This window comes from Lissotriton helveticus, chromosome 8 (assembly GCF_964261635.1).
Source record: "Lissotriton helveticus chromosome 8, aLisHel1.1, whole genome shotgun sequence".
NCBI lineage: Eukaryota > Metazoa > Chordata > Amphibia > Caudata > Salamandridae > Lissotriton > Lissotriton helveticus.
The window spans coordinates 330,269,751-330,286,597 of record NC_136069.1 but is presented as its reverse complement, the minus strand read 5'-3'; the positions used below and the strand labels follow the sequence as shown (position 1 = coordinate 330,286,597).

At 44.4% G+C, this 16,847-nt stretch overlaps 1 protein-coding gene across 3 annotated transcripts in view; it reads left to right on the top strand.

Annotated features, from left to right (window-relative positions):
* MTMR6 (myotubularin related protein 6) overlaps positions 1–16,847 on the top strand; it is a 544,203-nt gene that overhangs the window by 273,121 nt on the left and 254,235 nt on the right. For all 3 annotated transcript variants that reach the window (XM_078657106.1, XM_078657107.1, XM_078657108.1), the window contains one exon: positions 2,731–2,847. In XM_078657106.1, coding sequence (XP_078513232.1) covers positions 2,731–2,847 — 117 coding nt within the window. The remainder of the gene's footprint in view (positions 1–2,730; positions 2,848–16,847) is intronic.

Here is a 16,847-nt window from a genome sequence, read left to right as displayed (position 1 = left end):
AGTGCCAGAGCACCAGGGACCACATCTCAAATTAAGCACTGTAGCGCCTTCCATGTTAAAAATTAGGGCGGGAGAAAATGGTTCTCTGTGTGGGTAAGTGGAGGAAAAGACTTAAAGATAACAAGATTGTTTTGCACATTTGTCGGGCGTACCCCGCTGGATATTCAACATGGGAGACAGAGAGCAGGAGCCTGGTCGTCATTAGTGTAGCAGTGGGTGCAGAGACATCGGGCCCATGGATGTGGGACACCCTTTTATCCTTCCTTTACTAACCTCGCAGAGAGTGGAAGTATAGACCCGTGTCCCTGCCTTGCATTAAGCCAATGGTACTCCTTCTTTGACAGTGTTCCTATCTGAAACTCTACATTTTTCAAACATTCCTGTGCCTACTTCAGGTGAAATCCGTGCATGTGGGCATATGGGGCAGTCCACAACTCTTCCTACCTGAGGATGCAGGGCAGCTCAGAACTCACTAATGTGCTCCCGCTCCCAAGCCCTGGATGCTGCTGTCCTTCTCTTCGACAGGTTATCAGTACAGTGACTGATAAATAGCTCCAATTGCACCGGATAAGTGAGAGCAGATCACGACGGGGCACAGCCTAGGGGTTGGCGCCAGCGCTAATGCTTCTCTGTGACCTTGCAGCTAGGGCAGGAAAAGACAGGGAAGATTATCTCTTTCTATGCCATTTTTACAAGCCGTTCGCAGAACATTCTATTTAATTCTTATTTAAAGAAATGTTTTCACGAGGACTGTTGCAAATGTTCTTTACCACTTCTATTTACTACTTTGTTCCTTCCACTTTTAAATTCCTTACTCCCACCCTTCCTTCATCCCTCGCCTCACTTCATTCGTTACCTTGTCATTATTTCCTTACTACTTTTAACCGCAGTGTCTTGCTTCTCCTCCATCCATCCATCTATCCACCTCATAGTCCTCCCTCTCAGCAGTTATTACACCTTCTTTTACTCCCTTTTACATTCTTCCTCTTTTTCCCTCCTTAATTCCACCCTTCCTCTCTCACGTCCTTTCATTCGTTGCTGTGCCGTTCTCCCTTTCCTTTCTTCTCACTGTCTTCCTCCCCTTCCATCTCATACTTGTCCCTCCTTTGCAGGTATTTCATTAATAAAAAATCCCAGCTTGCTTTTGTCCTTAAAGCCGTCTTTATTTCATTCTTTGCTGTCACTCTTGCCTTCCTTGTTTCGTGCATACGTTATTGCCTCGTTCTCCATCTCGTCCTCTACGTCAGCCCCGTGCCTAAGGTGCATCATAAGAGCTGTGTGAATAATAACTTCCGGCATCCCCGTGCTGAGGTGCATCATCAGTGCTGTGTGATTAATAACTGTCAGCCCCATGCCTGAGGTGCATCATCAGAGCTGTGTGAATAATAACAGCTGTGAGCCCCGTGCTGAGGTGCATCATCAGAGCTGTGTGAATAATAACTGCATCAGCCCCGTGCGTGAGGTGCATCATCAGAGCTGTGTGAATAATAACAGTTGTGAGCAACAGCATACTCTTGCACACACGCTCACTGCTCACCAATTCAAAGTTTGCTAAAAATGTTATGCAACGCATTGTCATACACAATGCCAATAACTCAAACTTTAATGCTGCGAGACCTATTGCATTGTAAATGCTTGTTTATTTTGGTTTCTGTTTTGGGCTTCCTGTATTATTTGCCTGTATTTTTATCATATGTAGTCTCTTTGTTGACTGATGTTGGAACTGGCCAATCAAACATCTCTTCCTAGAGTGTAATGACGGTCCAGTATTTATAATTATTCTGGACATGCAGTCTTTGATCACAAAAAAATAGAATGTCTTTCCTGTGTTGTGGTAGGGTTGGTTTTTAATCCTGGTTGAGTTGGTTAATTATAAGAAAATCTTAAAGATATCCATTTTGTGGATCAGTGCCTCATTATTAGGTTTACCAAAGAAGGAACTTTTGATGGCCTGGTTGTTCTTTGTACTTTACACAGAAGGCTGATTTTTTTCATAATGTGATCTCAGCCTCTAGTCTTGCTATCTCAAGTTCTGTGGGGGTGAATCTTCAAAAGTGCTGCTGACAGTGTGTGAGACTTACAAGAATTTCCCCTCATCACCATTTTGTTTTTGAGTCTTAAGCACTGAGAGAGGTTCTTACAGATAAGACCGGAATGTGTCTGAAGTGAACGTGTGGCGCATACACAAAATATATCCCAGTGAGACAAAACACACAAGACTATATACATAGGAAAATAATCTTTGGGTACGTGCTTCTCTAGAACACACAATTCCAGTCTCTCATAATTGCAATTTAGTTTTGCCAAATTAGTTTGTGTGCAGCAGGGTCCATTTTCAATACCCACTGACTATTAATGCTTCCTATTTAGATTCTATCTAGAACCTAAATAGAATTTAGATTTTTTGTATTTAAACATTTTTTGGGTGGAAAGCTCAAAAAATCTGGCATAGCTCTGGCCATCATCGCATCGACGTAAGTTGGATACTACTAATATCCTTACAAGCACTATGAGACACACAACTGCTTGGCCTCTTCCTAAAGAGATTGACGTGATCCCCTCAGTATCACAATCTAGCAGTAAGGCAGTGAATTTTTGGCTGAGACACATGCATTGAATGCAGTTACAGTTTTAGAACTTTATACATTACTAATATTGGCACGTTACCCATTATTTTTTTTTTACTGTTTAACATTGTGAAACGTAAGTGCTATTGTCCTCTCTCGGCAGGTGGAACAGGTGAAGCTGCTAGACCGGTTTAGCCTCAACAGCAAGTCAACAGCCGGATCTCTGCACCTTACAGCAACTCATCTGTTATTTATAGATTCGCAGCAGAGAGAGACCTGGGTACGTAGAAGCAGCTTGATAGCGTGTTGCTTGTCATCGGTGTTTGCATTTCGTAGATTGTACTTTGTTCCATGTTTACTGATGAATGTTCAATGGCCAGGAGATACTGCACTGCTTTCAAAGCCATTAATTTGTGTTAAAGCTAGATATCTGGATTGTCCTCTGTATTTCCTTTCCCTTGCTCCTCTGTGGTGAGTAATTAACTCGGGGGCCTACGGTTTTTCTCAAAGCTGTATCCAAGCTCCCATTGATCATCTCCTGCATTTGTAGTTCGATTCACCTCTAATGGGTTGGACTACTTATCTGTCCTTGTTTCATCAAACTGAAATCATTTTTAGGTGTTACATGTGCATCTGATCTAGGAAAAGGGTGCTCTTGCGCAGTCTAAATTGTACTTCCCAGATGAAGGTGAAAATTACGTTTTAGTGCTCCAACCCCTGCACATGTTCCCCATCACAGATAATGTGTCTGTTTCTTTCCTGCTCTGACATTAGTTACTTCCTTCCTTATTTATCCATAGTAGGCACAATCTTAGAAAACCTAAGGTCTTTGTTTCCCATTTTGTGTTTGGTGAATTGACCGGATGTATCGTGCATTTGCGTTTTAATCTCTCTTGGAAGTGAGAATGGCCAGGGAGCCAGTCAGAGTGTTTCAGGCTTTCCAGCATCTTGCCTTATGCATTTTACATCACTTTTAAATAATTGAGTTCCAATACATATGGTTAATTACTGTTGACCTACCGCCAGAGTGCCTAAACTATGTCATCGTACTTACAGGTGTTCCGCCTTTGCCAGATGGTAACCCGGAACATCAGGCTAATTTAAAAAACAAGGTTATTTACTGGCTGCGGAAAAACAGACCACTCCCTTCACACCTAAACGGCGACATCGTTTCGGCCAGGCGATGTAACTGGGTAGGCACCAGACCTAAGGACATCGAAGGTGATGTGATCATAGTCAACTTTAAAGATCACAGACTGGTCACATACATCAGCGACTGGTTTCCTGGGAAGGGCGAGGGGGGGATCTCAACGCATAATCTAAGTTATTTCTATCCTGAACCCTTGATGAGGCTACCACCACCTAATAAATTACCAACGAGGAACAGATCATACCATCCCATGAACAAATGGAATTCAAAAGGCCCTTACGGACCCACATCATCCTTGTTCCCAGCTCAAAGACGTCATATGGAAAACAACCCTCCCTTCTTTCAATCAATGTCCATCCCTTTCCAACCTAAGAGCCATAGACCCCACGTTCCCTATAGATTAGATCACTCTCTGATGACAAGGGGCCAGAATTCTTACGACACTACCAGCGACCGCTGTTTCCCACCTCGTCAGTTAACTCACCCACTGCCAAATTACCAAAACTCCATCTCTTATAACCATTGGGACAACCTTCAATCCCACAACCCTAAGGACTCCTGGAATATACCGCTGACTAATTTATTCCATCCTCTCTCCGGACTGGATGAGAATGAATGACTTTATGAGCCTATTAACCTAGAAAAGATGCCAGAGGGATACCATAAGTGTCAGTGTATTCCTACCCAAAACTTTCCAAGAAGTCCGACAAGGGAGTATCAGGTCATCTCGGGGGTGGGGGACATTTCTTTAGGAGATGTTTTGACGCCTAGTTACGTTTTTCACCCTCCTCAATCAACTCCTCATGATTCTTTTAATGCTACCCCTACGACTCCTCACGCCACCTTAAACATATCATCCCCGGGACGGCAAAATTCTTTGGCAAGCAAAGGCAGCTTACATGTGGCCATTAGTAGGGTACCCCATTCCCATTTTTCTCTCCTAACTTGGAACGTGGCGGGGCTTGGCAGTAAAGTCACCAACACAGCTTGGTTAGATGTTATACATAAGCATGGTATCCTGTGCTTCCAAGAAACATGGCGCTCTGAAGAATTACATCTGTTAGGGTACCAGACCTTTCTTTCCCGGCCAAGCCGTCAGCACAGGGTCACAATAAGGGTGGGCTTTGTGTCTATGTTTCTACAACTACAGAGGTCAAGGTTCATAAATTTTTCTCCAGCCCTTATTTCCAAATCCTATCTCTCAAATGGGGACAGAATGAAATTTTTTTATTGGTGAACTTTTACAACAACATGCCTAACAGTGAAATGGAGTCCACCATGTCTAATATGTTGTGTCACATGGCTCGATTTGCTGATCTTTTTAAGGGGGCAAAGATAATCTGGGTTGAGGATTTTAATTGTACTATTTGTTCACACACTGATTCGGCCCTGTGTGGTTTGGCCGACTACGGGGCGGAGGACCCAACTAATTTCTCTCATACAAAGATGGGGTCGCTGTTAAATGGTATCGTCTTTAACTTTGATTTCTCCTTTGCTAATCAGAACTGTGCATCACCTGTGCCTTTCGAGCCAACCTTCTTTGGTAGAGGTTGCAACTCGATTATTGATTTCATATTAATAACCCATGCCAATCCAGGGTTTATAACTTTTTGGGAAGTCGGAAAAGATACATCTAGCGACCACTATCCTCTGATAATTGGCTTAAATATAAAAGGGCGTTCTGACAATAAGGGAATCCCTCGCACGTACCCGTATAAGATTGACTTATCTAAAACCAATGGCTACGTGGTAAAGTGGGAAAAAATTGTACCTAGCGTGTTCCTACAAAAGTTGATTACTAACTGTGCTGCTGACGTTAATGTCTGTTTGGAGGAACATGGGGAGCCCATTAACGTCATGTCAGCCTTTGCCAATATTCAACACCGCATTAAAAATATGTTGACCCGCGTGCCTAAAAATAATTCAACAAGTATTGAAAGGTGGTTTAACGGGAAGTGCACGAAAGCACTGAAAGCCCTAAAAGAAGCCCTGGCCCTGAAACCAAGAACCCCCCATATAATACGCGAGGCCAGGAAATTATATAAATTTGCAATCAAAGAAAGAAGATTGGCTTTAAAAAAGCAAGCATGGGAAACACTGAGAGAAGCCTCTATACAGAAAAATAGCTCTCAGTTCTGGAGGCTGGTTAAAACCCTATACCAACCGAGGGATAGCGGTAACAAAATAGATCTCGCCATAACTGGTGATAGATGGCTAATCCACTTTAGGCAATTATATAATCAAACGAGGATAGTAGACACTATTTTACCATCAGGGGCAAGCCCTACTGTAGATAAAAGGATAGTTAATAGTAGAGGTATACACCCCTCATCTTACTCATTCCCGATAGATTTAACTTTTATAATAGGAGAAGTCCAAGACGCAATTAGGGAAAGCGCACCAGGTAAAGCAGCGGGGCCCGATTGTACCCCGGTGGATGTTTATAAAGCCGAACCGGATTTTTGGGCTCCCCTGCTCACAAACGTTTTGAACAAGGGAAACCGAAGTGGGTTTATTGAAACCTGGTCGGACGCCATAGTGGTCCCTATATTTAAAAAGGGCAGCAGGGACGACCCGACCTGCTACAGGCCAATATCCTTATTGGATGGTTTAATGAAAGTAGCAGGAAGGATCATTTTAAAAAGACTCCAAGCATGGGAGGAAGACCATAATGTAGTGTCACATTTGCAATACCGGTTTAGGAAAGGAATAGGGACAACTGAACAGTGTTTAAATCTGTCCCTCCTTATTTCCAAATATACCCAGGCCAGAAGCGGAGCACTTTTTATTACCTTTGTTGATTTAAGCTCCGCTTTTGATTGCGTGGACCATATGTTATTATGGACCACGCTGGGTGATCTGGGCACTGACGCCCGTATAATCATCTTCATCAAAGAGCTGTACAATAATTCTGGGGCAAGAGTGAGATACGGCAAACAGGGGGAATGTACTGATAAATTTCCACTATCAAGAGGGGTAAGACAAGGCTGCATTCTTGCCCCTCTGCTTTTTACATATTACATAAACTCAGTTGGACAACATCTCTCGCTTTTTCCAAATGATTACCCCACTGTGAAAGGACTATCAGTACCAATCCTCTTGTACGCCGACGATGCGGCCATAATGTCCCAGACCCAAGTCGGCCTACAGAGGGCGGTTACCAACTTTGCGGGTTATATGCAGGAAAGAGGTCTTAAAGTAAATATCTCCAAAACATACACCATGCCATGCACTAGAAAGCTCAATAGGGTCCCTTGTAACATATTCCTGGACAAACAAAAAATATCTACCACTGATAAGTTTTGCTACCTGGGAATTTTGTTCGACAGGCGGTGCCGTTGGAAGCTGGCGATTGCAGCTAGGAAGCTGGCTTTCATCCGCACCATAGGCGCCTTGCGCGCTTTCTCTGTCAGACTCGGTGGCAAGCCAATCAAGGAGCTGATCCAGATCTATCGGGCCAAATGCGCTTCCACAGCCACCTATGGTGCGGGCTTATGGGGTATCGAGAAGGATTACTCCCTGCAGGGCTGCGAAAATCAATTCATCTGCTACCTATTGGGAGTACCTAAAAGCACATCTACATTTATGACGCATATTGAGACAGGAGTTAAACACCTTAGTGACATTATTAAGATGTCCCCAATTCTCTTGTGGCATAAAGTGTGGACAACACACGAAGCTAGTTTCAACAGGGAACTCATAGAAGACTGTTTAGCCCTAGATGGGGCTGCAAACTTTAGATGGTTATCATATGTAAGATTATTACTTACTGAACTAGGACACCCAGAATATTTTGAAAACCCAAGATCTATGGAGGGTGTTCCTAGATCAGTTTTAAAAAAAATAATAACCATCCACCTGGAAACTGCGAGATGGAATCTTGAAAAATATAAACATACAGTTTTAAAATTCCAGGAAATCACTCCCAAAGAAGGCTTGCAAATTTACCTGAATGTCGACCCCAGCCCATATCACCGAATGCTCCTGTCTCGTCTCCGTTTAGGGTTTTTTTACCGCATGGTAACCCTACCTGACATGAATAATTGGACATCTACTAAGTTGATCTGTCCATGCGATAACATCGCAGTGCAATCTAACATGCACATAATGTTCTTTTGCACATTTTATTCTAACCCCAGAAAATTATATTTGAAACCCTTATTAAAACGATGGGGTTTAAGAAATTGCAGGCCAGCTTTTTTAAAATTGTTAAAATTAGAAGATGACCATGTGATTTTTGTTGTGTCATGTTTTTTAAGAACTGTTATAAAGTACCGTAAATCCATGTGGCAAAACATTTCCCTTCCCGGTATCTCGATGCCCACGGTTGTTTGAAGATATTGCACTTTAATTCTACAACAACTAATGTTTTATCCTGTCGTCTATATAAATGTTTTAAATGACTGTTTTTAAGTAAGCATCTATTGTATTAACCATGTATATGAACGTTCAATTGATGTATTTGGTGTGCTTTTATGATTTTACTTGAAAATCGAATAAAGCTTATTTACTACTACTTAATATGGTTAATGTTTTGGTCTGGCGCTAGCCAAGACATTTTGATTTTACCAAAATAGATCTATACAGATTTTTCAGCCAGCCGTCTTCATCATTTGGTCTTTTATTGTGTCATTCACATTTTCCTCCAGCTCACTTTAGCATACAACATGGGTCAGTGGGTCAGTCAACTCCAGCCATTGGCTGACTTCATTATGTGATGGCATTCGGCCCTTTAACAAGGAGCACATTCACACTCAAATTAGTTCCCTTCACTATGAGCAACTACTATATCAATGTGTGCTTTCTGAGACTACATTTTGTTTCTTTTAGCCAATGTTATTTTTTTCAGACTGACAAAGTCCATATAGCTTCTCCAACAATAACGTTTTGCAAAAACTATGACAAAACAAGCACTGCCAAACCCAAACATCTAGCAAACCGCACCAGACCTATTGGCTTCTCAAATGCTTGTTCATATTTGGCTCCTGCATGATGTGTATTATCACCTAATTTTGCTGAAAGCTTTGCTTAGGATGCCATCTCTGTTCTTTGGTGTTGCTGTTTGATTATCTACTTTCTCAGGTAAGAAGTTGACCCTTCTGCAATATGGCAGTTAAAGCTTTTCCCCAGTAAATTGCAGGTGTTTGGTTAGCCGTGAAGACTTGAAAGCAACACAGATAACCTCATTCTTATGGGTATGAGTGAGATGACCATTGGTGTCTCTGCTTGACAATACTTACCACAAATGCCATTGTGACCTCGTGTTGAGCTTTGGCTTGAGCTTTTATGCTTTCACCATGATGAAAAGCTGTTTTTTCTCATGCATGTCAAAATGAGGTAATCTCTCCACACTTAGGGGCCGATTAGGATAGCGGTGAATCCGCATCCTCCGGGCCGGCGGAAGCCACTGCCGGCCTGGAGGATGCGGATTCACAGCCGCGGCCACAGAAAACACCCACCGCCAGATTAGGATGGCGGTGGGACCAGCGGCAGATGGCAGGTCCATCCGCCGCTGATCCGCGGTGTGTGTAGGGCTATTTGGTGACGGTGTCTGCAAGACACCGTCAGCCAAATTAGGATGTGTGGTGTAACATGCTTTTCCACTGTGGCTTTTCCGCCGTGGAAAAGCATGTGGTCTTTGGTGTTTTGGGGCCCGTTGCGGGCCCCCAGGGTGTCTGGGGGTGGGTGGTGCACATGGTGGGTACCTATGGTACCCTCCAGCATTTACATGCACAAAGCAGCAGGCACCGCGCGGTGCCTGCGGCTTAGTGCATATAAATGTAAAACATGCATTTTTAACCTTGCGGCGGGTGCTGCTTCAAGCAGCACCCACTGCAAGATTAAAGATACAGGATGTGACCGCCAGGGTGGCGGTCACATCCTAATTGCACCGGAGGGACCGCCGCTGCCCCTGCGGACGGTCCCTCCACCTCGGGGTTGGCGGACGGATGCAGGTCCGTCCGCCATCCTAATAGGCCCCTAAGTGAGCATTTCCAGTCTGTAATTAATAGAGGAGTTGTTAACTGGCCCTTCACAGGGAGGAAACTTCTCTCATGACCGTGGGCTACCGAACAACTATGTTCATGTCTTCCCAGAATATAAATCATTTGTTATCATTTTAACCTGTATAGCCTTTTGTTGCAAGTGTATGTTCTCTGGGCGGCGTTCTCCCACTCTGACCATGAAAAGGATGTGGGATTAGTACATAGGAATACTGAAACTGTGCTAGGTGATTGTATACAGTACAGCATGTCCTATAGGAAACAGCAGGGGTCATTCGTTTACATTGTATTAGGCTTGGAAAAATATTAATTTGTAAAACGTCAAAGGATGCCAGAAAGGAATCTGCACATGTAATGTGGGGTTGCTGCATGTTAAAAAGTCATCCGCTGGAAGTACACTATTCTTAAATAGGACCCAAAGCTTTCGAATTGACTGCAGAGCTTTGATCTGAGGAAGGCCTAATTCACCTGCAGTGTGGACTCAAACCCCATCTTTTTCAGTAAAGCCTTCAAAGCCCCTCTGCCACCTATTGCATTTTCGCATTTGGATGCCATTTTTAGGAGTTTAGAATTAAAGAAATACCTCTGTACAAGGGAAAATAATGTTTCTCACTCCAAACAAGAAAACATTTGAAAGGGAAGACGTTTGCAAACTATTTTGAATCCCCCCACCCCCCAATCCTTCTTGGATATCGAACACCCTGTTTGTTTGACACAATAATTTCTTTGTATATAATATATTGTAGCGCACCTTATAAACTGCTTTACTAAATTAACTTAGTATACATAGCTCAATGTGTGCCTCATTTTAAATTTGTTTTAGTTAATACCATTGAAGCATGGTGTGTACAATTGCGTGAAAGCATCACACTTATTAAAGACTCTGGCAGACTAAGGTAGTGTGTGTGTGTGTGTGGAAAACTGTAGTTTAAAGCACAAACCCGAATTTGGCCAATTAAAAACCTGCTTCCTAGAAACACATGGAGAGGAAATACTACACAAAACGTATATACTGAAGCCAGACACTGCCGCAATCAAACGTCTATTTAGTAAACTTACTGTATCCCACCCACCCCACCATTCAACCAGCAAGCACAAAATAAAGGAGGAACACTAATGCATTTCATGGCCTTATACTGTAACCTATTTACTAGTCCTCTGTATACCTTTGCATAGAAGTGGTCTAGATAGGAGGGGCACCACTGTGCAATCAGAACATCGGAAAAAACAGTCTTACTCAGTGAATAACTCTCTAGCCCCTCACAAAGGACCTTAAAACTGCCCTTTCAATCTAGGAGCCCTATCTCAGCCGTGGAACGGTACACCCATAGTCTATCACCAACTACCACACTCACCAGAATATAATTTGACCAGGCAGAATCCATGCACATCACTTAATCCATTTGGCCTGCCTTATGCTTCCATGATGCACGTTGACAGCCAGTCTCTGCTGCCGTATTTAACCCTGTTCTCAGCACCAATTGAGATTTACTGTACTCCTCTTTCTATGCCAGACACTCCCACCTAACTGGGCCAACAGCAGCATGCACAAGAGTTCTCTTGCCCTCCTAGTATCTGTTCACAGCATATGTTCAGACATTTATTTTGTAAGAGGACCTGGCAGAATGATCACCAGTACATGCTGACTTAATTAACCCTTCATGTGAGAGATACGGAGGTTGAGTGTGCCTAGTAAAAAGTCAACTCCGTTTTGAACTTAGTTATGAGGGCTGGTACCTCTGCAGCTTATATGTTTGAGTATCTCATAGAAAATGTGGCTAATCCAGAATTGATCTCCAACACTTTTGAAAAAGAAGGCTTAGTGGTCACCACTTAACCTTGCAGGATTAGAATGCAGATATGGCACAATGGTAGAATTTGCTGAAGATGTGTTTCCAATGACAGACTGATTTTTGTTATTCATTTGATGTAGGTTTTAAAAAAAATAAATTCTTTATTGACAATTTGAACAAACGGTGTCACTACAGTAAAACTAGCCAGTTCAGCACATATCTGTAAGTCAGATTATTAACCATAGCGACATCGCAGCACACAGTTGTCCTAACAAATGTCTCCCCACCCTCCCCCCACCCCTAAAAACAGATGACTGGACCTAAAATGTGCATTCTCTCGCGCACACGCTACACCAAGAGCACTACTGAGGGGCAAAATTCCACACATAGTAGACCTCGGGAAGGTCAGCATTGTATACATTCATCTAGTCACCAGTTTAAATACAACTACCTCGACGCACTACAGCAGATCCTGTGTTGGTTGCATATAGATCCAGATACCACTAAAGACTGAGAACCTCCCTCTCCCTCATCCTCCGCCATCCCCTGAATCCTGGCAGTCCAAGCAATGAACGGCTCCCATATGTTTCGAGGTCTGGAGGCAGATGGCATCAGCTCCCAAAAGGTACTAAGTTGCGTATGCCCATAGGTAATTTCCCTGACCCAGTCCCTTAAAGAGGGCACTCGTCGCCTACCCCAGTGTACTGCAACCTGGCGTTTTGCAAACAAGAGCAGGAGTGCATGTAACTTGCGTAATTTGGACGGGGTGTCCTTTACATATCCCAAAATGCCCAGAATGGGAGACGGATCAGGCAACACCTCCAGCATATCGTTCACTGACTCAAAAACCCTCTCCCAAAATCCCACAATCTTAAGGCAGTGCCATGCCACATGTAAAAAGGTACCTGGGGCAAAACCACATCTCCAACAGCTGCTGTCAGCCCGAAGTCCCATCCTATGCAAGCTCACAGGCGTTCTGTAGTATCTATGCAGATACTTAAAGTGAATGAGCCGTAACTTGTAATTCGGGGAAAGCTCCAAGAGCTGTCCAAAACAGTATTCCCAATGAGCATTCGCCAGGGACAGATCAAGCTCCTCGTTCCAGTGCGCGAGGGAGAGTGGAATTAGTATCGGAGCGGTATCGCGTAGTGTCGATGGCGCTTTCGGGAAGTCCTCCCCCAGCGCACGACACGCCGTGCGTATTCTATGATTTAAAGAGAGTTCTGTGAATGGCACTGGTTGTCCCTCAGGCGCCACAGGAGGAGATCTGAACTCATCTCCAGGATATAGGTCCTCAAACATCTGGAGCTGCATTTTCTGGGCCAGAGATTTACTCCAATTATCCCGTATACAGGGCATCATTGGGTACTAAAGCAGGGGTTAGAGCGGTTGAACAACAACGGGACCTTCGCTCTCTTACTCAACTCATCCCACGACCAGCATAGGGTTCCAGCAGAGTCTATGCCACCTCGAGGTCTCTTTAACCTCTGATACAATGCCACCTTCAATGGAATCGGGCCATTCCTTCAGTCTCGACCGCCACATGTGGCGGTAAGGGGGTCGGATGCACCCAGTAATGCAGAAACTTTGCCTGTGCACACAATGCATACAGTTGCATATCCGGAGCCCCCAATCCCCCTTGGTGCAGGGGAAGGGTCAATAGATCCCCCGACATCCTGACTTGCTTTCCAGCCCCTGTCAAAGTAGGCAGGTGGGATTTAAGAGTGTCGAAAAAGTGCTTGGTATGAGGGACCGGGATATTAACAAATAAATATAGGAACTTTGGTAAGATAATCATTTTGATTAGTGCTATTTTCCCCGCTAGCGACAACGGCAACCGAGCCCACACCAACACCTTATCCTCCAACCACGACATCCTTCGGCCATAATTCAACCGCCACACCTCCTGCGTGTCTCGGCTAATCCAGATTCCCAGGTACTTTACTTCGTCTGCTTCCCACCGCAGGGGAAATTCTGATGTTATCTGGGGAGTGCCATCTGTCAGCGGAAACACCACTGATTTGGCCCAGTTAATAAATACGCCCGAGAGCCCACCAAACCGTATAAACTCTCTTAGCAGTGGGTCCAAATTCTCCTCCGGGTTAGTTACATAAAGCGTGACATCATGTGCGTATAATGAGATAAGCAGACTGAGAGCTCTGAAGCCTATACAGCGTGCAGTATGATGTTGCGGAACCCGGACAGCCAGAGGTTCCATAGCGAAAGCGAAAAGTAGGGGGGACAGCGGGCATCCCTGCCTGGTGCCACGTGGGATCTCAAAGGGGTCAGAGAGTAGGCCATTGATCTGTACTCGCAACATAGGCGCGGCATACAATAATTTGATGCGGTTCAGAAACAGCGGACTGAATCACATGCGCCCTAGGACTGTAAAAAGGTAAGACCACTCAAGCGTGTCAAACGCTTTTGTAGCGTCGAGAAATACCACTGCAGCTTTTTCGCTAGGATGAAGCTAATGTAGCACTGAAAATATGGTCCGCAAATTGTGAGATGTCGACCTCCCCGCAATAAATCCGGATTGGTCTGGCAGCGCAATCATTGGCAGGAGCGGTTGTAATCTATTGGCAATCAATTTCCCCAATATCTTGATGTCTAGATTTATCATAGAGAGGGGCAGATAGGAATCAAGCTCCTCTTCTGGCTTCCCGGGCTTAGGGAGCATAAGAATCGTAGCTCCTCTCATTGTCTGCGGCAACACCCCCTCCTCTAGCACTTCTTCATAGACTGCCAGCAACCTAAGCGCCAGCTCCTCAGTGTAAGCCTTATAAAAGGCAGTAGTAAGGCCGTCAGTGCCAGGGGCCTTCCCCAGGGGCATGCTTTTAATGACCTGGGCCACATCTTCTACAGTAAATGGGAGGTCCATGTACTTCCTGTGGGTATCATTGAACCATACTAAAGCCAGCGTGTCAAGGAACATCTTCAATTCCTCGGTGCAGGCCCCCAAGGTGATCGTATACAGGCGAGAGTAGATGGCAAAAAACTCATTGGATACCCCCTCCTGGCCTCCTATCATATTCCCCTGCGTATTTCGTACCTCATGAACAAAAGAAGCGGATCGCATTTGAAGGAGGTTAGGTAAAAGGTTCAAGAGGAGTAACCACAATCTCTTTCCTTTGGATCTAAACTGAAGCTTGCATTTGCAAAGTATCTGTCTTGGATCAACACTGCAGAGTGTCCTTGCACCAGCCTGAGACAGGCAAGTCACGCTCCATTCCTTCAACAACCATTTTTTCAAGCTGTGACCCGTTTCTCTGTATCACCAATAAGCTGAACACTTCTGACTGAGTCAAATACACAGAATCGCAGAATGCCTTTAGACAATTGCCAGGGTCTGATTAGAAATGGAGTCAGACAGATCGGGTCTTAAGGTACAATATTGCTAAGTGCTAAGGTTTACTTAGATTCTTCTAGATATAAGGTATTTATTGTTTATTCTTTGGCTGACGAATGCGATGAAAAAAAGCAGTGCTCTTCAGAGTCTATGTAAGCAGTTCTGAGAGAAGATGGAGCTTTTGTTTCCCTGGTCTTTTTAGTTCCCAACATGTTAATAGCACCTTTTTTTTTTTATTTTTTTTTTTAGCCTAGTGTTTCCTTGGTATTGCTACATTTACTTATTCTACTGAAGTTTGAAACGACGAGTACCCCATGCAAACTTAGTAGCAAGAAAGTAGATAACGGAAAATAATTTGATGTCCAACTAGACGTATCCTGCCTATAATTGCAACAATTTTGAGTTATTTCTGTTGCCTTTGTTCTCTCTTAATCTTGCTGTTGTGGTACACTTATCCCAGATTCTCTTATGCAGGACTAGACCGTTAATACTTTGAAATCCACCATACAAGTGTGAAACTGTATTTATTTGCTTTTGCTGTCTCTTAATTGGTGAGCATGGACCTAAATGTAAAGGATACTTTAACTTTACTTTGCGGAACCCTCCATGCACCATCTGATTTCACTGTAATTAGAGATGGGCTTTTCTTTATGTCAACTGTTGTCCCACCTACCAAGAAAGAAACAAGTACATACCCATACATGACATAAGTAAATGTTGTCATATTGAACCCTTGAGCACGACTTAGCAGCTGTAGAAAACATGTTTGATCTGATAGACTTCTAGCCGGAGATGTATTACCTTAGAGTATTCACTAGGCATCATACTGGATTTGGAAAATATTGAACAGCAGTACCCCAGGTCGCCGACAGGTTGTGTCAAATGCTCAGCATCGTAGGCCTCATCCACACCGGAACCCCAGCATGCTAGCATTAGTACTTCTCTTTCCGCGCCAATAGTATGGTTCCAGAAGAGCTTCCCCAGTACATTTTTTTACCACTTTTCCTACATTTGTGTTAGTATTTTTGTAGCATTCTGCTCCCAGTGTGGTAGGGAAGCCAGTGGGTTTTAAACCCTGTGCGATCTGTCAGTGATGGACCCTCATCTGATTTGCCTGTGGTGCCTGGAGCTGGACCATGACTCCCGGACCAGTCCCGAATGCCATACCATGAATCCGAGGTAATTTGGGAGCAGTAGACGAAACTTCTGGCGGTTCAACATTGGAAAACTCTCCAGGTCCCAGTCGCGTGGAAGGACCCGGGCCTGCTCTTGGAGACATTCCAGTTGGATGTCATCGCAGTTGAAGGTGTCTTCAGTTAAGCCCCACAAGCACAAAAAGATCTAAGAAGTCTAAGCCTTTTTTGACCTCACCACATCTTTCCAAGTGATTGGACAAGGCGCAGAAACAACAACACAAGTTAAGGCCCCTCTCTCCCCCCTCCCCGGCATGCTACCTGCGGAACCTGATCCTGGGTCTGCGCTGTGCACCTCCCTGAATTTCCTGGAGCTGGGGTGACCCCCGTCAAACTCAAGGAGTTTTATGAGGCTATGCACTCATTTGGGCATGCGGAGCCCTCTGCTCCGCGTGGTACCCCGACGAGATCACCTCTGGTGGGTTTCCCCTTGTTGCAAGTAAGGCCCTCTGGATTCGTTCTTGGATCCAGACCGACTCCAGTCACGATACCATGACCTCTACTGCCGTTCGGTCCGTAGCACCGAGTCCATAGTCCTTCTCGACTATGGCACAGAGCTGGATCATCGTTATTCAACACTAGCGCTTCCTGGACACCAACGATTTCCCGGGTCGGAAGCAGTACCCCCTTTCCTTGACAGGCCCTGTGGGGAATTTGGTTGGGGTGGATTTGAGCCTAACTCTGATTCCCATGAAGACCCGTTTGGCCCAATTGGATGACGACAACTGGTATGAGGAGCTTATGAATTCCAGTGGCCTGAACGAGTCACCAGACATAGTCCAGTCTCTCCTCC